At 43.3% G+C, this 22347-nt stretch overlaps 1 protein-coding gene across 1 annotated transcript; it reads right to left on the reverse strand.

Moving 5' to 3' along the window:
• Positions 1 to 16748: 16748 nt before the first annotated feature.
• Positions 16749 to 17348, reverse strand: LOC308614514 (riboflavin kinase-like). Its single transcript, XM_081228952.1, has one exon. The coding sequence runs from the start codon at positions 17230 to 17232 to the stop codon at positions 16768 to 16770; it is 465 nt and encodes a 154-aa protein (XP_081085078.1). The 5' UTR covers positions 17233 to 17348; the 3' UTR covers positions 16749 to 16767.
• Positions 17349 to 22347: the final 4999 nt, after the last annotated feature.

Raw genomic sequence — 22347 nt, forward strand, 5'->3', positions numbered from 1 at the left:
TCAACTCCACCACTGCTCGCTGTGTGACCTTGCACAAATTACGTGACCTCTCTTAGCCTCATCTACAAAATGAAGACAAGAATGGCACCTACTTGATAGGGTGGTTGTGAGGATGAAAGGAGATCATCTAAGGAAAGTGCTTAGAATGGTGCCTGGTGCATAATGAAAGTTAAATAAAGGTTGTAATTATTTTCCTCTGTTGATAGAGAAAAAAATTTTAATCGTCAATAGGTAAGCAGCCAGTATGACTCCTCCACAAAAAACATAATTGGTCACATCATCGTTTTACACCAATAATCATTAAGACAATAGACCTCTCTCTTTTACGGTGTTGATTTAGTTAGTTGATTAGTTTCATTGGGCATTTCAAAGAGTACATCTTTTGACCCATTTCTGGTATTTTCTGTGAACTGCATGGACTGAGGGAGACAATGCACTGGAGGGTGGGGGAGGGACCACAGAAACAAGGAGGAATGTAAAAGGCGTTGTAAAATTCTGAGAAACTGTAAGTAGTTTTCTCCAAAAGGAATAGTAAGGCATTGTATTCTTCTCTATTAATTCTTATTATGAGCAATACATCCTTGTGGTACAGAATTTAGAAAACAGAAAAAGGTATAGAAACATTTTTTTAAAGACAAAAAGAAGAACATCAGCTTCCATTATTGTAACACTTACTTTTTTGAGACTAGATACTCTGCAGTAAGCACTGGCTGGCATGACCAGACCAACTGAGAAGAGAAGGTGGCCATTCTGATTGGCTAGTACCTGCCTTAACAGTTGTTATATATTTTGAATATTGCTCCTATGCTTGTGTGTATGTTTCATCCCTATGCATTTATTTTTAATTACGTTAGAAACATACTGAATATGTTTGTTCAGATTTTTTCATTGTTTTTATCACATGTAAAGAACTTTTCCCATCATTAGACATTCTTTGAGGGCAGCATTTTAAAATCATCTACTAATCATGCATAGATACACCATGATTTATTTAACTGTTCTATTACTGTTCAATATTCATGTAGCTTCCATTTTTTGCCATTATAAATATCTTTACACATAAAACTTTGAGTAGCTAATGTGCTATCATTTGAGCACATATTTACTTCCACAGTAAAATAACATTTTAATTTTAGAACAAGCTGTTACTTCTACAAATCACTGGGTTATGTGGTATGTTTGTGGGGATTCTGCTACTAGTAATGAAATTTATACCAGGCTTACATATACCATTAAATGTAAACGAATGTAACAGTGTCCTTTAAAAGGTAAATTTCTATACAACTATGTTATTGTTATTATTTATGGTAGTATTAGGCTCATTGATTGCTGACGTTATAAACGCTCTGGATTCTACCTTGACTTTTAGGCTTCTATAACTTTTAATAGACTTATTCCTCACCTAAGGAACATTATGATGCAATTTTATCTGCCTCCACCTAAAGATATTTCATATCCTTTTCCTTCCCCCCATTTGATGACTGCACCATTGCAAGACCCCAGATTTTGACATAACAAGTGCCTGGACACATTTCATTAAACAGCTGTCCAGGTAAGAGCAAAAAGGAAAGTCAAACGGACATGTGTTGTTTGCTGTCCAGCACACTCTCCCTCCTTCTGGATACCAATACCCTGAATTTCTGAAACATGTTGGTACCATGATGTGGAAGCCTAGAACCTTCTAGAAACCATGATGTGGAACCTGAGGAAAGAGTCAGCAATGGACAAGGCCAAGCAGGGAAAGAAAGAGACTGGGTCAAACTTGTAGTTTGGGAAAGATGGCAGACTAAAGATAGCCTGAAAAGCCCTCTACTTCACATACTTAGAAATGCCGGATATGCATTATTTGCTTAAGGCAAGTCTAAGCTCATACAGGGGGAAAAAAAATTGTGAGAGAGTGTACACACACACACACACTCATTCCCTCCCTCTCTTCTCCCTCTCTCTCTCTATATATATTCAGTCAAGTCAGAAGTTAGCATGCTTAATCTCAATCCAGTCAAATCAAGTCAGCTGAAGACGGGAGAGTGACAGAAAATGAGTAAAGATCTCAAAAGGTGAGCTCAGATCCCCCTGGCGAAGCGACCAATGGGATAATGACCCAGCCAATGATAGCCAAGTGAATGATGACCATCTCTATCTTTCTAAATGGCTAAGGAGAACACTTAGTAATAAGAAGGAGTGATCATCACGGCAGAGGAATTAGAAGAGATGGGGTTTGCAGAAGAGAAGGTAGCTGGCAAAAGTGGGAGGAAATCATTCCCTGGCCTTGTTAAGAAGATATCTATTTGGTTACCTAATAATATAATTTTTAGTACTTTCAAGCGAGTGGATTTATGCTGATTCTCATATTTATGCTGTAATCTTTGCCATATGTTAATGAGATTGACTGTACATGAGATAATCAATTATTTTCAGCAGCTTGTATCTTAAATGTTATGCCGTTATCTTGATTATGAGCTTAAATACCAGCCTGGTGATGGATTCGCCTTTTAACTTTTCTCTCTTAAAAAGAGCAAAATTAGGAAATCGAAATACACCCCACATAGATTTTTCAATACATAGTGGAAGTTAGTAGTGGCACAGTTGTAGCTGAGCTGGCATTTAAACATGTAATCTGCTGACCTTGAATTCCAAAGCAATTTCTTGTCCCTTAAAAATTTGGAACACATAAAAATTATATTAGCATCAATTATTTTAATCATTTTTGTTAAAATTTACCTTTTTCAATTTTGGTGAATTGGTATTATAATGCAGTATCTCTTTTCGTCTCATATTCCCTCATTAATATTCATTGGAAGTATTTGCTACTTCAATAAACCCAGACTAACTTTTTATTACATATTCATAAGTATTACTTTTTAAAGGTTTTGAGCTACTTCCACCTTCATTGAATATAATAATTTGTGCTTTATACTAATGTGACACCTCAGATATGGTCTAAAGTAACAAATCAGGATGGACTTCAACTCATCTTAGCAAGGACCTACACTTCCCCACTCTGCATCCGAACATCACATGGTTCTTGTGTTCATCAACAGTCTTGTTGCCTGATGGGGGTCCAAGGATAAAGACCAGAGCTGACCACTTCAGCCCAATGCACGGTCTCTTTCATTTTTTTTAGACATATATGTATTTGTTTATTAAATATATATATATACACAAGAAGCAGAAAGTAGGAAATATGGTCACTGATAGCAGGGCAGGGTAGGGATGAAAGATGGACTGGACTTGATAGGCATGGATGTCAGTTATCTGTGGCTACTATAACAAGTTGCCACAAATTTAGTGGCTTAAAACAACAGAATTTTATACATTGCAGTTCTGGAGGTCAGAGATCTAAATGAATGTCATGGAGCTAAAGTCAAATGTCAGCAGGACGGGGTCCCTTTTTAGAAGCCTAGAGAAGAATACATTTCCTTATCTTTCCTAGCTTCCTCAAGATGCCCACATTCTTTTTTTTTTTTTTTTTTTTTTTTTTGCGGTACGTGGGCCTCTCACTGTTGCGGCCCCTCCCGTTGAGGAGCACAGACTTCGGACGCGCAGGCTCAGCGGCCATGGCTCACGGGCCCAGCCGCTCCGTGGCATGTGGGATCTTCCCAGACCGGGGCACGAACCGGTGTCCCTTGCATCGGCAGGGGGATTCTCAACCACTGGGCCACCAGGGAAGCCCGTGATGCCTCCCTTCTTAAGCACTCTTCTCTTTGCCTCCAAAGATGGGAATAGGTAGGTAGAAGGCCAAGGGAGGCATGTTCTTAGACCAAGTGTGTCAGTTCTTTCTTACTCCACTGGGGGACTGGGCATTATCCCAAGGGTGTGGGTTCCATCTGAACCATTGATGTCCTGGAAGATTTCCCAAAGCAGGGTTTCTTAATACGGAGCCTTTGGCAGGGTTTCAGGCATTTTGTGAACCCCCTGTAATAGTATGCAGGCTTTGGGGTGCAGGTATGTGGGTGCATTTTTCTGGTGAAGAAAGTATACAGCTTTTATCAGATTCTCAGAGGAAGCTGTGATGATAATGACGGGAATGGTGGCGGCAGTGGTGGTGATGATAATAATTTTGAACCCCTAGCCTATGAAATATTTTGTCTTGATTTACATCAAAGAGTAGAGGGAGGGCAGCACATAGGAGGTGATAATTGTTGGATTCATTTGGTGAGTACACAGAGGGTCACATTCTCCATAATAAAAAGTCCTTAAGGATGAATAAACAAATGCTTACGAGTCTGGGGTCACCTCTTGTGTTGAGAAGCTGGAGCAGGTGTATTGAATTAAGAATATGCAGCTTGTGACCTGCTGAGTGAGGGGGCACAAGTTACCCATGCGTGGGTGGCAGGCAGCTCCCTCAGCATCCAGCTCTCACTTTGGGGAAGTGAAACCCATGGGGTCGTTTTGAGTGAAGGCACAGTTTCAATATATCCACACAAAGGAAGCAGAGCCACAAGACTTATTATTTCAGATTCCAGAAGCCAGGGGCCGCAATGAGTCGGGGGGAAGGGCAGTCTTCCTCCCTCCCAGGTCCCGAGGGAGAAGACAGTGAGCAGGGTACCAAGCACCTATTATAAGGTGGTAGGGGCGGAGGTCACTAACTTTTCGTGGGCTTAACTCTAGGTAGTTATTTTATTTTATTTTTTAAATTTATTTATTTAATTTATTTATTTTTGGCTGCATCGAGTCTTCGTTGCTGCGTGTGGGCTTTCTCTAGTTGTGGCGAGCGGGGGCTACTCTTCCTTGTAGTGCGCGGGCTTCTCGTTGCGCTGGCTTCTTTTGTTGCAGAGCACGAGCTCTAGGCACACGGGCTTCAGTAGTTGTGGCTCGCAGGCTCAGTAGTTGTGGCTCGTGGGCTTAGTTGCTCTGCGGCATGTGGGATCTTCCCGGACCAGGGCTTGAACCTGTGTCCCCTGCATTGGCGGGTGGATTCTTAACCACTGTGCCACCAGGGAAGCCCTAGGTGGTTATTTTAAAACGTGCCCTGGGAAAAGCAAAGCAGGGACTGATGGGAATCCTAAACTCAAGTCCTTATCAAAATGTCCAGACTCTTGGTGTGAGGAGGGTTATCACACTGTAAAATGCCTACATAGCAACTCTGAAAAGCAAGCTGTTTTTCAGAGAAACAGAAATTGTTTTTCTCATCACATCTCTCTCCTAGACCTGTGAGGCCAGGTCATGAGAGTTTGCTTCCAGGGCCAGCAGATGAATCTTAAGAGGAGAAAGATTTTAAGAAGAACCACCACTAAGGACATGATCAAAAGCATTCTGCAATAGTTCCAATGCAAAGAAACAACTGACTGTAGCCCAAAGATGACTCACACACACTTGATCCCAGGCATCCAAGGCTTTCTGCCCTCACTCTCACAGGAAGCAGGCAGTCACAAGTCAGACTAGGAAACTTTGGCACCAAAGATGACTCAAGTCAACTCCCCATAGTGACCCAGAATGCTCTGAGGCCAGGACCAAGCTACCCATGGGGAGGCCCTCCAAGAAAACCTGCAGTTGCCCTGTAGAATGTGGAGTTTGGGGCACCACCAACCCAAAAACCTCTGTGTGAAATGACCGGGATGTGACTTTTGTTCTGACCTACCTTTTGCACTGCTTTTTATATGTGACCCAGCGACTTGGTCTCCATCTATCACCAGGCCCCTCTCTCTGCATTAGGTCCCTATCTGCAATCTTAACCTTTCCAGCTCATTTCTCCGGTTGGCCTTCATTTGGGCAATCATTCATTCACTCGGCAAATATCTACGAGCTACTAGAAGGCCTTGGCTAGAAGCTGTGCAGCTACCAAGAAAAAGTTACAATCCTTTGCCTCTAATAAGCTTGTGGTCCAAATAGATATTTGAATACTCAGCTTTAGGACCACCAGGTCAAGCCCTAAAAAAGCCTGTGGCTCCTGAAACCATTGTTATAACATCTGTCTTAAACCCAAGGATCGTCCCTGAAGAGGTTCTAGTACCTCTGAGTTACACCCCTGGTTTGAGTCACATTTCTAAGCATGCTGATCAAAAACCAACATTTCCACTCTGGCTGAGAAAGAGGCAATGTCTCCATAAAGGACCACTCCACGCTTCTGAAATATACCACTTGTCCAAGAACCCACAGGCCTAAAAATCATTACTCCAAAGGAATTTAAACTGGCAGGGAACTCAGATGCCCACTTAATTTTACACCTATCATGAATAACTTTGTGGTAACTGTATATTTTTTTAATATCTACGTAGTGGCCTTTCCTTTGTCTCATACCCTACATATCTCAATCCTCATGACAACTCTGTGAAATACTCATTACTACTTTTTTAGAGATGAAGAGCTGAGACACGGAGAATTTCACAGGGGTAGTAGTAGCAAAGCTAACACTGGGCTTCTGACATTTGTTCTATGTGTCTTACAGATATTTTGTGAAAATTATCTTTTTCTGTAAAGTTCTCTTAAATGCCCAGATGAACTCTGTATATCAGATGAAGCCCCTGGGATGTTACAAGCCATCTGCCCACTGAGTATTATTTCCCTATGACAGGTAACAAGAGTTAGAGAAGATACCAAGTAATATTTTTAAGAATTAATTCATTCATTCAACATTTATTGAACATCTGCTGTATGTCAGATGCTACACTGGGATACTGAGTAGAAGCATCATGTTGGCCCTTCACTACCTATGCATGAAAAGGTGATATCAGGGACATCAAGACACTAAAACTCCTGCAGAGTAACTGTTACCCTAGCCACATCTATCTTCCACATCCTATGTCTCTATCTGTGCCTTTTCCATTTTCTTCTTTCAGATACACAAAGCTCTCATGTTCTTTCCCTCCTCCCACATTAGAATTTACTTTAAGAGGGCTTCCCTGGTGGTGCAGTGGTTGAGAATCCACATGCTAATGCAGGGGACACGGTTCAAGCCCTGGTCCAGGAAGATCCCACATGCCGCAGAGCAGCTAAGCCCGGGCGCCACAACTGCTGAGCCTGTGCTCTAGAGCCTGTGAGCCACAACTACTGAGCCTGCACGCTGCAACTACTGAAGCCCGTGTGCCTAGAGCCCGTGCTCCACAACAGGAGAGACCACCGCAATGAGAAGCCCGCACACCGCAATGAAGAGTAGCCCCCACTCAGCCAAAAATAAATAAAATAAAAATAAAATAAATAAATTTAAAAAAAAAGAATTTACTTTAAGAAAGACCTCGATCAACCATTCACACTTCGGTAGTAATTTTATTGTCTGAGAGGGCATCTCCCAGGCCTTTTAAAACTAACTTCCAATGGGAAAAATAAGTTGGTTCCTTATTTTTAAAGTTTGAGATATTGGCAAGCATGGCTGAAATTATAACTTAAAAACAGCCAAAATGCCTTCCCAGAATCATATGTGAAGGGATATAGAAGAAAGCATATTTGAGAAAGACCAATTATAACCCAAAATGTTACTGTCTGCCCTCTCCTTTATCTTGTCTTCTTTATCTATGGGAAGAAGCTGCCCTCTTGTTTTTTTCTGAGATCTCTGGCATGATCTTTACAAGATAATTATTTTCAGAAGTTCACCTGCACTCAGTTCCTAACATAGTGACTCTCTGAGGAGAGAGAATCCCTAAGTGGGTAGATCAAACCCCCCAGGTGGAACAGAAGATCATAAGTAATTTGAGAAAACACATTCAGTATTATGTTTGTATAGTTGAAAAATGAAAACACACCATTATTTTCTTTCTTTTTTTTTTTTTTTTTTTTTTTGCGGTATGCGGGCCTCTCACTGCTGTGGCCTCTCGCATTGTGGAGCACAGGCTCTGGACGCACAGGCTCAGCGGCCATGGCTCACGGGCCCAGCCGCTCCGCGGCATGTGGGATCTTCCCAGACCGGGGCACGAACCCGTGTCCCCTGCATCGGCAGGAGGACTCTCAACCACTGCGCCACCAGGGAAGCCCCTCACCATTATTTTCATAGCATGGAAACTGAAGTCAAAAAAAAAAATTATCTTACCTGGTGAGGACATACAGAAGATACTGATTTTCGATGGAGATGGTGGAGGTGAGGGGGAGGGAATAAGGAGTGTCTCATAATCCTGGCAGTGAAGGAAAGGCATTTGAGGTATATCAAAATAAAGCACAAGCCCGTTCTGTGCTCAATTTACATGCTGAATGAATCAATAAATGTGTCCATCATCCTCTGAGCAATTTCATACACGTTTTACTACCAGATCCAGATCCCTTCAATTACACCTCCCGCATCTCCAAAGGAACGAGCCACGGTGGCTGTAATCATGGCTTAACCCTGTACAATTAGATCATCCAGCATACTTCAGCTTCTGCGGTAGCCATCACGCCACACAAAGGAGAATGGTGGACTACTGTGCCTGATCTCAAGATCTACCGCCGATGCAATCAGCAGAATCAACCACACCATGTCGGAGCCCTGAAGGGCTGACTAGAATCTTTACAACCCAGGTGCCCTGCACCCATGCCAAGAGCACAACAGTACACAAACTCGGTTCCCTCCACAGAAGTGCAGTGTCCAGTTTGTAAAATTTTGTAGTGAACTTAGGTATCTTCTCTACGACATCTCTGCTTTAATCTCCTCACACTAGGCCCCGATGAAAGACCTCTACCAGCAACCTAACCACAAGCTGCCCAGCAGTGGCGATGGTACCCATGACTCGGTGATTTGTCACAAGAAGCTGCTCTTCCACCTTTCCCAGTGGCTTCCAAATAACAACAGGAGAGCTGGATTCTGTACAAATGGGTGTGAACAGCCGAGGGGTTCACCAGGAAGCATAACTTGGGGATTACTCCTTCTAGTTTGTTTCGTTTATGTTTTCCGGAAAATCTGAGCTGAAGGAATGGATGGGGACTTTCAACAGCCAGGTTGGCTGGTGACTCCTTGAGTCCCCAGGGGGAGACCAATCCCATGTAGAGCAGAGATGATGCTCTATAGCAGGTTAACCTCCTCCTGCAACAGCATTTGGGGATTCAAAATCCAGACCCTCCTGGGTGAAAGGAGAGGAAATAAACTTTCCCTTCTCCTCGATCCACAAAAAGCTCACTCTTCAAACTTGAATGTGCAGAAGATTCACCTGGGGAATCTTAAAATGCAAATTCTGATTCAGGAGGCCAGGGTGGTGCCTGAAACTCTGTCTTTCTAACAAGCTCCCAGGTGAGGCTGGTGCTTCCGGTCACTTGTCCTTACTCTGAGTAGCAAGGCAATAAATATAAACAATCCAGCTATTCAGCTGAGGAGTCGGGGTGGGGAGGGGCGGGTACTAGGAGGAAAATAGAAATATATTTGATATTTGATGCCCTCATGTATTACACAGTTTTTTCCTTTGTGTCATATCTTTGTAATTTTTAAAAAAGGGCAAATACGTATAATCTTTTTTTTTAGAAGAAAAGGAAAGAAAAAATGACCAACTGTAAGTTTTTTCTTGTTATGAAGTTGGTATCTGCTCACACCCTGCCCAAGGGTATGGCTTCGGAATTCTGGAATATCACAACCTGATACTAGAGCATGTGGGAACCAGGAGACTCTTTCTCAACAGAAGAGCTGACCACAGTCATGGTCAGATCTCGGTGAGATCTGTGCTTGACAAACCAAGGAACATGGTGGTCACGAGCCAAGGCAGCCCAAGCCCACCATGGTGCATCTCCCTGGATGTACACCGATTCAGGTATGGGGGCCGGGGGGCAGCTAACACACATAAGTTAACTAATAAATCATTTAAAACATAACATAACAAAACAAACATGGATATTTTATGTGGCAGAATTCAGACACTAAATACATTTTTCAGATTAAACAGACACTTGAAAGAAAATTTCTCCTTGCCCCCAGACCCCAGTCTCCCCTGTGATGTAGGGGCATCTTGGTTTAAAAAAAAAAAAAAACTGGAGAAGTGATGACCCACGTGAACCACAGTGGGGCTTAGACTAATGATCCCACAACCACCTCTGGGGATGCAGACAGGGAGACTGCCCCAGCAACGGCAGCATTTCCCAAAACTACAAGCCCCATTCATCATCCATGGAGAGTTTAATTGTCCTGTCCCACCTTTGTGTCACTTCTCAGCATTACAATCTTACACTGATATTTTCAATGGAACTAAATAAACACCACCAACTACCTGTCCCACAAATACAACATGTCTACAACTAAGCTCCTTGGATCTATACCCAGCCCTTCCAGACCTGCCCCTCTTCTCACATTACATTTATCTCCATCCATCTGGAGAGAAGCTGAGCACTTCCCCAGCTTTTTCTCTCCTTTGCCCACAAGATCCAGTCTCTAAATCCTGTCATCTCTGATGATGCCACCCATCTCCTGAGACCATTCCCTCCCTCTCCACCTTGGCTCAGCCCTCATCTCCTCTCACCTGGACGACTGCCATGACCTCCAAGCCAGGTTCGCTGTTCTGGGCTGTTCCCACCTCAATATTCCCTCCACACACTGGCTGCTGGAATGATCTTCCGAAAGCATGAACCCAGACCCGTCCCCGTCCTGCCTAAGAGCTTTAATTGATCCCACCCCTTGTCCCCATCCTTCTCTCTGGATCAGATCCAAGCTCCCAAACCAAGCTTTCTAAAGGCCCTTTAGAATGTGGTCACCAAACTGCGGTTCCAGCCCCCGCCCCTCAGGTCCTCCTCTTGTTGTCATTCTCTGACCACCCCATGTCCCAGGGCCACTACTTTGCACATACAGTATTCCTTCTGCCTAGAAAGATTCTTGCACTTTCTCCAACTGATGAAATCCGCTATCCTCCAAAACTCAGTTTAAATGTTACATAATTTATGAAACATCCCGCAGATCTCATGCTCATATAATCCTCCTCCCTCCTGACTCCCCCAGTACACCTCGTACCTGCCTCTATGATTGGTCTTTGCCATCATATCATGGTTACATGTCTATGGTGAGCTCTTCACAAATAAAAGCCAAGTATCTTTGTAGCCTCAGAGTCTAGCCCAGAACAGCCCAGTGAATGAGTGCATGAATTAATGAAAGGTAGCTTTTCTACCCTGCTTTCTGTTTAATTCCATGCTTTCTGACCCAAGTAGGAGCCTACTGATCCCACTTGAGGAGAGACAGGAGTGAGGGACCATTAACCATTTCCCCCGCAGTTGAAAATCCTCCCCTTACCCCAGGGGAATGCCAGGAACCAAAATCTTACAGGAAATGTTGGTCCTGCTTGCCTGGGTCTCTCACATCAGTCCGATTGGTGACACTACTAATTTCCAGCAACGGGATGGAGATAGAGAGAAGAGATACATTTCTGGGCAAGAATTCAGGATAGAAAAATTGGATGTCTCCAACCTCCCTAAAATCAAGTTTTTGTAATTTCAAAATGCTGTGAATGAATTCCCAGGACATGAAAATATAAAAGAACTAGAAGTCCAAGTAAATGTGATTAGAATTGTCTGTGCTGGTACATATTAGGTCTCTATTACTTATGTCAACACAATCCAGCACTGTCATGATGTATGTCATGTCTTCCTAACCAAACTGTAAACTCCTGTGAGCATACACTATATTTTTACCTACACTGGGTTAAATCTCTGGGCCTAATGCTGTCTTTTTAATACAGGAGAATTCCAATAAATGCTGTATACATGATCAAGGGTTGGCTGTATACATGTGTGTCTATATATACTATGTAATTTTTTCTGTTATACTTTGCCTACAGCTTTCACTTAAAAAATGGAAAAAAATGGAACCAATCAGGTTTTGCAAACAGAACAGACATACAGGCCTGTGTTGATACCTAACTGGGTTTTGCTTTTGGTCCTGCCAGAGGCAGGGGGATTGATTAGTTAATTCCTCCAGGGGTCTTCCAGCCCTGTGGTTTTCAATCCGCATTTTTCTCTTGAGAAAGTCTATGCAGTCAACTATATATCCGAATGCTGAGGCGTCACTGTGGATTGGATCTGGCATCTAGAAACTGCACTGGTGAATCTTAAGTATGTTAATATGGATAATTTAAACCTTATAAATAGCTTCCCATAATATGTTTCTTGCCTGAGGAGGTCTTTTGGTTGGAGTGCACTACAATCAGGCTTGAGTTTGCAACTTAAAAAGAAAACCAGAATTTGAGAAGTATAAAATTTTATGTAGCTTTTTCTTCATAAGCTCATGTTTATTGAAAGGGCTGGTGGTAAGCTCAGGGAAAATGGAGCTGTGAAAGGGACACGGGGAGGTTGCTTTGGCTCTCTGTGGGTGCTTCCTTATTAAATTGGTGTTGTTTCAAAATCAAAAGCTAATTATTCTAATATTCTCACCTGAGATGGGCAGCCTGCCTGGGCCATGATGGTTCCCAGTGACTCTTCAGCAATGAGCAGGTAAAATGTGGGTGATGACACCTAGAGAATGAATAAAGCAGGAAAAAAATATATAGAACTTTACTACCCTCTTCCTAACTTAGAAACAAACAGATGAAAACATAAATTGGGCTTTAAGACCTAGTTTAATAATTATTTCCACACTGCTTATCTTTTTAACTGTATGTCTTCATTATCTTCTAAAACAAGTGTCAAGATTATAAAAGAGGTTCTTATACAGACTTCTTATGTGCGCTTAGACATTTCTTTAGCAGTACAGAACTTGGTAGAGAAGTTTCATACCCAGGAGTCCTTCTAAAAGATGTTTGTGGGTGGTCAGCACCCTTGGAGAGCCCTCTTAAACTAATTCGGGAGGGCATCTGTCCTGGCGTTACCTGGTTACCGAATCCGGAAGTTCTTAGCAGAAAATGTTGAGGCATTTATTATATTTTTAACTTGCAGTTCATTTTATAGTTATCAGAGAAATCGAACAGCACGAGTTCATGAACTTCTTTTTGAAATATAACTGAGTTTGCTAAATAGCAATTTTGAAAATGCAGGTTCTGGAGTCAGACCATGTTGACAAATGAAAACTCCACCATTTAGAGAGGGTGGAGCCTCCTTGTCTACAAAATGAGATCAGAATAGGATCAGCTTCATAGGGTACTCGACAGAATTAAACGGGAAAATGTAATCAAAATGCTTGTATAGGGACTTCCCTGGTGGTGCAGTGGTTAAGAATCCGCCTGCCAATGCAGGGGACACAGGTTCAAGCCCTGGTCCGGGAAGATCCCACATGCCGCGGAGCAACTAAGCCCATGTACCACAACTACTGAGCCTGCGCTGCAGAGCCCACAAGCCACACTGAACCCACGCAGCACAACTACTGAAGCCCACGCTCCCTAGAGCCCGCATGCTAAAACTACTAAGCCCACATGCGGCAACCACTGAAGCCTGTGCGCCCTAGGGCCTGCGTGCTGCCAACTACTGAGCCCGCATGATGCAACTACTGAAGCCGGCATGCAAGCCTGTGCTGCGCAACAAGAGAAGCTGCTGAGATGAGAAGCCCGCGCACCACAACGAAGAGTAGCCCCTTCTCGCCGCAACTAGAGAAAGCCCATGTGCACCAGTGAAGACCCAACACAGTCAAAAAAAAAAAAAAAAAGCTTGTATAAGGGAAGTTCTCATTACATATTTGCTATCATTATTTTAAATGTGTGATATTTGCGGTTCCAGGAGCCTTACCAATAAAGCAAATAGTGTATGATATTAACTTCTAGTGAATTTACAAATTATTAAACATGCCTCAATACAGAGGAGTCGAACAAGAAGAATACTGATGCATCTATAATTAATTCTAATATTTTGATAATTGTTTCTCTAAGTCTCATGCTTTCAAACAAACTATAATTATATAGTGGTTTTATCTGTGCACACAATCACTGTGAGAGGGACGGAGGTCTCGGTGGGAAGGCCTCTATCGCCCTCCATGAGGTTGGGTGACAAAATGTCAGGTTCACATTGCTGGCATGAAGTCATGGTGAACAGGAACCAGGATGAAAGGTAGGGAACTTAAGTCTGCTGTTAAACAGCACAAGTCTGGATTGAGTCACTTCACTTCCCTGGGCCTTGATTTCCTCATTTTTAAAATGAAAAGATACAACTAGATCGCTCTCCTGTCCCTGTCACCACTCAGGTTTTATACTTCTACCCACTAACAACAAAATACTTGCTGTTCTGAATAACTGAATGTTCTATTTTACTTGACAAATAACGTAAGTACCGTATATGAATGATGGATGTTCAAGAGATGTTGTTCATCCACAGGGGCTTGGTCTTGGAATCAAAACTCCTAGAGTGTGCATAAAGAACTCTTGATTTGATGACTCAGATGACACTTGAGGCTCTGGTAGTGCCAGAGGTTTGTTATTAGAGACAAAAAACATAAAACTGTACCACAAAGTGTACCTGATTATGTGAACTTTGCTGGGGGTGGTAAGGAGTTCTACATAAGCTTAAGGTTGGCTGCCCTTATGTGTTAATATTTTAAAAGTTCAGAGTATACTTTTTAAGGTACATGTGAAACGAAAATGTTCCACTGTTGTAGGAGTGACGATATTATCCAGCACATAATTCTGGATCTGATACTACCTAGTTCCAGAACCTTAGCCAAGCCACTCTGAATCTCCTTTCTCTACATGTAAAATGAGGTGAGGATCCAAAGACATAATAGATGTGAAAACACACTGGAAAATAAAAACCATCGTACAAATGCCATAAACTGTTATTCTGCTCTGCCAAAGAAATGGAATGATCAGCTAATTCAAGTGGGATGGATTCAACATGCCAGTTCTTTGAGGCAAAGAGACCTCCAAATGGATGGATTGTCAGAATTTTCCAACCAAATGCTTGCTCCTCTGTCAATTTAGCCTAAGTCAACTCGAAGGCATCCCTTATGCTACATACACTCCTTATCAATTAAGCTCTCATTTAGATACTTAGGTTTTTGTTTTGTTTTTTTCACGTGGTCAAGATTTACTTCAAGGCCTGAAAACACTGACTAATCGAAAATGGCCCTACTGCCATTTCTTATAATGTATAAATACTTTATATATGAAACTTTAAAAAATGTAGACACTATTAACTAACTCCTAAACCACACACTACAGGCTTTTCAAGAGCAATAGTTATTTAACAAAATGCAAGGCGACAGTATCAAAGACTTTTCACACCTAATGAGGACACAATCGGTCGCAAGCTACGCAAACACCAATCTTTTTTGCACTTTCCACGTTTGTTTTTAACTTTGTTTCATAGAACCACTGATAATTGAGGCTTCTTTCAAGTATAGGATTTCTAACATTAAATTACATTTTCTAGGTATTTCTATAAAGAAGAAATGAAAAAGACACATACTACATTGTTTGCCATAAATTCATACACCAAAAAGTCAAAACATTCCTGCTTCCCCCTTCTCCAACATTAGCTTTAGATGTTCTTCTAAATATTATATAAACAGTTTTGTTAAAGTCAGTTCTGGGCCTCCCTGGTGGCGCAGTGGTTGAGAGTCCGCCTGCCGATGCAGGGGATACGGGTTCGTGCCCCGGTCTGGGAGGATCCCATATGCCGCGGAGCGGCTGGGCCCGTGAGCCATGGCCTCTGGGCCTGCGCGTCCGGAGCCTGTGCTCCGCAACGGGAGAGGCCACAACAGTGAGAGGCCCGCATACCGCAAAAAGAAAAAAAAAAAAAAAAAAAAAAAAAAAGTCAGTTCTCATTTATGCAGATTAGGGGAAAATGGTTTTGTAATGAGTTATCTTTAAAATTATCTTCTAGATAGCACTCTTTAGCCTTAAATTACATTGTGCACAAACAACTACAACAGTCTGCATTTGCTCAGGAACATACAGTCACATTAAAAACAAATAACTTTGTATTTCATAGTTTAGTTGGCTCTTAAATAGTTTCCCTAGGGGGAGAAACAAGTATTTTGTGTTGTTTAAGAAACTGGTATATATAAATGAAATGCTAGGTGTTCGTTTAAACTTTGAGGAAACCTACAGATGAACATTTGAGTGTTTTTTCTAAAATGCAAGAGATATGCACTTAATCGCTGTTCATATATTGAAGCGATGGGATGGAGATACAGACGCAGAGGAAACTCTACATTTTGTAAATGTAAAGTTGGATATTCTAAATGGAAGAACTGACACTGACAATTGTTTACAAGAAACAAAGGTTAAGAAAAATGTTGAAGAATATCTACTCTTAAAAAGAGAGGAGTGTTACACAACACAAAAATGAGAACTAGAGATTCGAAAAACACTCATTTTACTGTTTTAAAAGAAAAACAAAAAAATAATAGGGAGAGAGTCTAGGCCAATTAGAACTGAGGCAGCTGTAACAAAAATGGAACCCAGTACAGTGATTTGAGCCCTTAAAGGAAATGACTAACTAAAATGAAATTTCACAAGTCTTCATATCTATAATAATATATAAATGCACAAAATATCAAAAATACGAAGTCTGGATTTTTCCCCTTAGGTTTGTAATAAACTGTCAAACCTCTGCTTAATATAGTTACTTTTATGAGCCTTCTGATTAGCAGAGCATGCTATACAGGTACATGCATGCTAGAATTTTACCATGAGAATTATAGTTCTCATCTCAAACTAGTGACTTGCCTGTTATCCATATTTATATATATTTCATTTCCATTATAAAACACTTAAGACCTTTCTAGTGGTACATTTTAATCAACATATTACATAAAAAAGAATCTTGATTTTTAAAATGAACCTTTTTAGTACTGTAACATGATGGGTTTAATTGAACAGCTGGAACATAATATGGTAACTACAGTGTACTGTTTAATTCACAGCTGTAGGAAAATGTTTGATTTTTAAAATATAACCAAGATGAGGCTGTAGAGTTAATGAGCAGTAAAATATTAGAAAACAGTGAATGAATAAATTAGATGCTTTTCCTTCAGTGGCCATTCATTATTTTGCTTTTAGGAACCTGGAAGAAATTGTCTTCAAGTTTCAAATGTTCTGGTAAATCTAGTCGTTTCTTAGCTTCCTCAATATCACCTTGAATTGCTGAAATAAGTGACTCTAAAGAATCAAAGTTCTTTTCTGGTCTGAGGTAGCCGATGATGGCCACATTGAAAATTTCCCCATAGAAGTCCTCTTTGAAAGTATGCATGATATGAGTTTCCATGGGCTTTTTTGTATTCTTGTGGTATGGGTTCCATCCTATGCTCACCACCATCTTATGGGCGTCTCCACTTCCAACACTGGCCCAACCATAATATATGTCAGTGGATGCATCAGCTGGAAGATTATCTACTACTGGTTCAGGAAAGTTAGCTGTAGGGATGCCCAGCTGCTTGGGGCCGCGACCGAAGCCCCGCACCACCTGGCCGCGGCAGAAGTACGGCAGGTGCCTCATGACGCCGTCAGCTCTGGGTGCGGGCTGCGGTCCAGTCCACGCGTCCGGCGGAGCTGCCGTTGAGGCGGTGCCCGGACCCCCCGGACCATCCGGGGGACACGGGCGGGAGCTCCGCAGGTCGGCCGGCCGGGCAAGCGCACGGGCGTACCACGGGCCGAGCGGCGCGGACGACGCGGCGCGGACGACACGCCACGGCGAGACGCTCACGCCGCTGACTGAACAGAAGATGCCGGGGGACTCAGACGCTGCGTCTGGGCTCCGGAACGCCGGCGACAGCTGAAGGGCGTCTGTGGGCTGGGAGCGGAGCGGGGGCGGGCCGGCTTGGGAGGACCCCCCAGCCCACCGAGCGCCGCGGGCCTACGCACTCTGCCCAGGCCGAGCCGATACTTAGGTTTTAATTACACAACAAATCTTGGCCTGCTGCAAAGTAAAAACTAGGAAGAGAGTGTGCGATCCATCTTTAAAACTCACCAGCTAACATCCTGAAGAAACAGAAAGGTAGCTAAGCATTCCCAACCAGTCACCACCAATGAACAGTTATATGAATGAGTATGTGGCGGGCACATTCTGGATCATAATGCAGCAGAGGATCTCATTCATTTCACTGCAAAGCTTATTGTAACGAAAACCGAGACCCTGCTTTCTGACCAGCCTGTTTCTACAACATGAATACTTCACTTTCTTGGTTTTCAACTGGAGGTGAGAAACAATGTTTTGAGAGCAGTTGACACCTTCAATAAAAAAGAAGGCAACAAGAAAATGTGCTGAGAGATTCTTCTCTAGTCCAGGAAACCTAAATAAAAGTCTCAAACCAAACACCACTGACACAGTTGCAGCACTTAGAAAAGTCGGTAGCATTTGCCTAGTAATAATCTAGACTCCACAGAGTGCTCTCTTAGGGACATAGGTTCCTTTCCTTTCTTCTTACATTCATATCCGATTTTTGTGATCATTGTTAAACATTTAACTGGATTGATTCAACTGACTGGCTACATTTTGACAGCTCAAAGCACCAAGTTATTTAATTAACTCATTTTCAATTAACATAGTTGCTGCTAACCTGGTGTAAATTAAGTCTCCTCAGACTCTAGAAAAAGAGAGAAAGGAGGCCAATGGGACTGAGATTTCTATTGCATATCCCCTTCTGTCAGAAGTTTCCAGTTCAGGTCAGACCCATAAAAGAATGTCTTTTTTGTGGTTAAGTGTTAACTGGCACCCAGGTGCTAAGATAGTGCTGAATCAGCCCAGAAGAGAGGGAGTAAAAGGAAGAAGAAAGTTTGGTTTGTAGGCTGAAGTGAGCAAAGGAAACAGAGCCTGGCGAGAGTTATATATTGCTCCAGGCGGGCACAGGTGGATGGAACTGCAGGCCAGGTCAGAAAAAGAGAAAGATTTATGTTCTGTGCAAACAAAAGGCCAGAAGAAAAATCACCAATCCGGTTGGGCAGCTCTGAAGTGAAGGAAACAGCTGTTCATACAGTGAGGGAATGGTCAGGTAAGACGAGCTGGAAACAGTCATCAGAAGGCCATCTGCTGACCTGGGAAGGCATGCCCTCGAGGCACGGAACAAATCCTGTCCTCCAGGAGGCCACGCAGAGGGGCCAGTACTGGCCAGGCCAGGAAACAATGCCAGGACGAGGCATTAAAGTTACATGAGCCTCATGTAAGAAGTTGCCTGGCGAGTTTGCTTCCGAATGTGAAGTCGAGTGGAAACACAATGTTTTCTTCTTTGAGAACTTGGCATACCCACTCCACCGGGCCTCTCTGTAAAGCAAGAATGCGGAGAGGTAGTTCATCAAATGCCAGTGCCCCGTTACCCATCACCTTCTCCTGACCGTTGGTGGGGGTAGCCGTCAGCTTGGGGCAGCTGCTGGCTTGGGGATAGCGCCACAGCACCCCAAGAACTTGTGGCCTAAGTGAGGAGGTGGATGGGAGGTGGCCTTTGACCATGGAAGGCAGCCTGCTGGGCAATAGGATGGGCAAGCCAGAAGGGGCACAGAAAGGCAGGCGGAAATGAGAGCAGGAACTGGCAATGACCTTGCATTAATGGGCAGCATACCCCACTGAAATAAAGGCTGGCATGAGTGGGGCTTTGCTCTAAGGAAGCCGGCAGCAGCTGGGTCCTACCAATACTAATGAGCGTCATTATATCCCTTGTACAAACGAGCCAAATTTCAGACAAAAGGTGGAAGAGAGAAAAGATTTATATCGTAACACAAAATACAAAATGTATAACCAAATGTCATGAAAGAACCAACTGATAATTGGTGGGACAGCAAAGGCAATCAGAAGAAAGCACTGCCTGTCCAAAGTACTAAGATTAATAAGAGTGAGTGTTGTGGCATTATTAGTGACCAAAATACAAAGCTGAAGTCAAATCCCTTGACCACCCTCCCTTCTCTCTCCCCTACCCCATATTTCAATATCTATGTCCTCATGGTGTTACAATTTACACACACGTACAATACATATTCATATACATAGAAAGAGTGAGGGTAGTAACATTTGTTGAATCCTTATTATATGCCAAACACTCTTCTATATCCTTTACAGGTATTAACTCATTCAGTCTTCACAACATGCCTAAGAGGTAGAAACTATTTCTATCCCCATTTCATAGATAAGAAAATGAAGCACAGAGAGCATATGCCAGATAACACAGCTGGTAAGTATCTGAGCTGAGATCTGAACCAGGCATTCTGGGTCCTGAGTCAGCATCTTCATTTGAGTTCCTGAAATCTCAGACCAGGGACTTTGGTGATAAGTGGTTAATTATCAGTGCCGAGCTCCTCACATCCAGTCCTCTCCAGACTCCAGTCCTCAAACCTACTGCTCTCTGAGGTGCTATCCCCTCATCTCTGTCCATTCAGATCCTTCTTTTTCTTCATGTCCCAGCTCAAGACTCAGGAGGTTACCCAGTTGCGTGCCAAACCATTTTCTCTTCCTCCTCAGCCAACAGTGAGATTACATTTCCAGATCTCTTTCATTTAAGGGTGGCCATGTAACAGGCTCTAACAAGTGGAATGTCAGCAGAGTGACACATGCCACTTCCAGGCCTAGCTTATGAAACTTTGCATGTGGAACGCTCCTTCTAGTTTGAGGCAGATAAGCATGGAGCCCGGGGAAGCCACATGCTGAAGCCAGTGACGCCATTTGATAGATGGTCCTGATCCCTGATCCCTGCTTAGAGGAGGGCCACCCACTAATCAGGAACTCCCACATGGGTCCTCACGTAAGTGGGAAATAGACTTCCAACCATCATGTTGGAATCATCATAACTAGGAGTTTGTTGACCGTAACAGCCATCATCACTCTAATATGAACATGATGGATCCACCTCTACACTAGGCTCTGTGTTTGTAAGCTGCTTCCTGACCTTAAAGAATCCACAGAAAAGGGCTTCCCTGGTGGCGCAGTGGTTAACAATCCACCTGTCAATGCAGGGGACACGGGTTCAAGCCCTGGTCCGGGAAGATCCCACATGCTGTGGAGCAACTAAGCCCATGTGCCACAACTACTGAGCCTGTGCTCTAGAGCCCACGAGCCACAACTACTGAGCCCACGTGCCACAACTACTGAAGCCCACGCGCCTAGAGCCCGTGCTCCGCAACAAAACAAGCCACCACAACGAGAAGCCCGCACACCACAATGAAGAGTAGCCCCCACTTACCGCAACTAGAGAAAGCCCGTGTGCAGCAACGAAGACCCAATGCAGCCTAAAATAAAATTTTTAAAGTTTTCAAAAAACAAAAGAATCCACAGAAAAGAGGGAAAAGCGATAAATAACATAAATAGAATATAAAAATGTTGCAATAACAGAATGTCTAATATTTTGTGGGAATACTGCTAAAAGCATGAAGTCAGGAAAAGCCATTAGAAATACAGTGACAGTAGAGGAAGAGGTGGAGTTAGCATCTCTCCCTGATAAACCCAGCCCATTTGTTCCATCCCAGTGAGGATACTGGGCCTTACTTTATGTTATATGGTGAAAACTGCCCTAGAAAAGCCAATCCTGGTGCCTATCATGCTCACCAGCTCTGTTCAAGGGACATGCCCCCTTTGTGCCCCAAACGAAGGGAATATGCCTCAGGCTCTGCCTTAAGTATGTCTGTGCCCCTAATTAGACCAAGCGTGGCCCAATCTCCAGGTTGACTTCAGTCCACTGGGGTGGTCTGATGTAACACTGTGCCCAGTGGTAATTAACTAGGCCATTCAGATTCTCCCACTCTGGAAGATGAATGAGGGAACCTCGAAGGAATTAGCCTATTGGAGCAGGATGAAAAAGAAGAAGGCAGGCAGAGAAGACTGGAACACAGGCTGTGTGTTCACAGCCTGTAATCTCACTGTCGGCTGTAATCTCACTGCCGGCTGAAGAGGAATGAGAATGCAGATCCCAACACTGAGGGGCACGTTGGTCAGCTGCTTAGTGGCAAGCAGCAGATGGACTCTGGCTGATTGAAGCAGAAAAGGGATTTGTGAAAAGGGTAACAGAGAGCTCACAGAAGCCCTCTGTCTTAGCCTGGACTGTTATTACATTCCACAGACTGGGTGGCTTAAACAAGAGGCATTCATTTCTTGTGGTTCTAGAGACTGGAAAGTCCAAGACCGACGTGCCAGCAGATTTGGTTCCTGGGGAAAACCCGATTCTGGCTTGCAGACAGCCACCTTCTTGCTGTGCCTTTCCATGGCAGGGTCGAGGGAGCTCTCTTGTCTCTTCCTCTTACAAGGGCACTAATGCCATCAGAGGGACCACACTCTCATGACCTCCTCGAAAGCTAATCACCTCCCAAAGGCCTCACCTCCAAATATTGTCATTGGGGTATATGGCTTCAACATATGAATCTACATAAACATTCATTCCATAACAGCCTCGAAAACAGAGCTAGGCTTGGGGGTTCTGCTGCCAGGAACCACAGCCAAAATCACTCTGTAGTTATGTCCCATAATCTTCTGCCATCCACCACTCAGTGAAGGGACTTGTCCCATTAGCACCAGTGTGCCAGGCACTGCCCTGTTCGTCTTCCGTGGCACTTGTCACCTCCCACCTTCTGCCAGGATCATTTCTGACCACATCTGACCCCCCTACAAGAACAGTAGATCTGTCTCTCTATGCCTCTC

The sequence above is a fragment of the Mesoplodon bidens genome (genome assembly GCF_964165515.1).
Source record: "Mesoplodon bidens genome assembly, chromosome: 3".
NCBI lineage: Eukaryota > Metazoa > Chordata > Mammalia > Artiodactyla > Ziphiidae > Mesoplodon > Mesoplodon bidens.

Bases quoted from the DNA above. Each gene is read 5' to 3' on its own strand.
- LOC308614514 (XM_081228952.1), bottom strand. From the start codon at position 17,232: ATGAGGCACCTGCCGTACTTCTGCCGCGGCCAGGTGGTGCGGGGCTTC.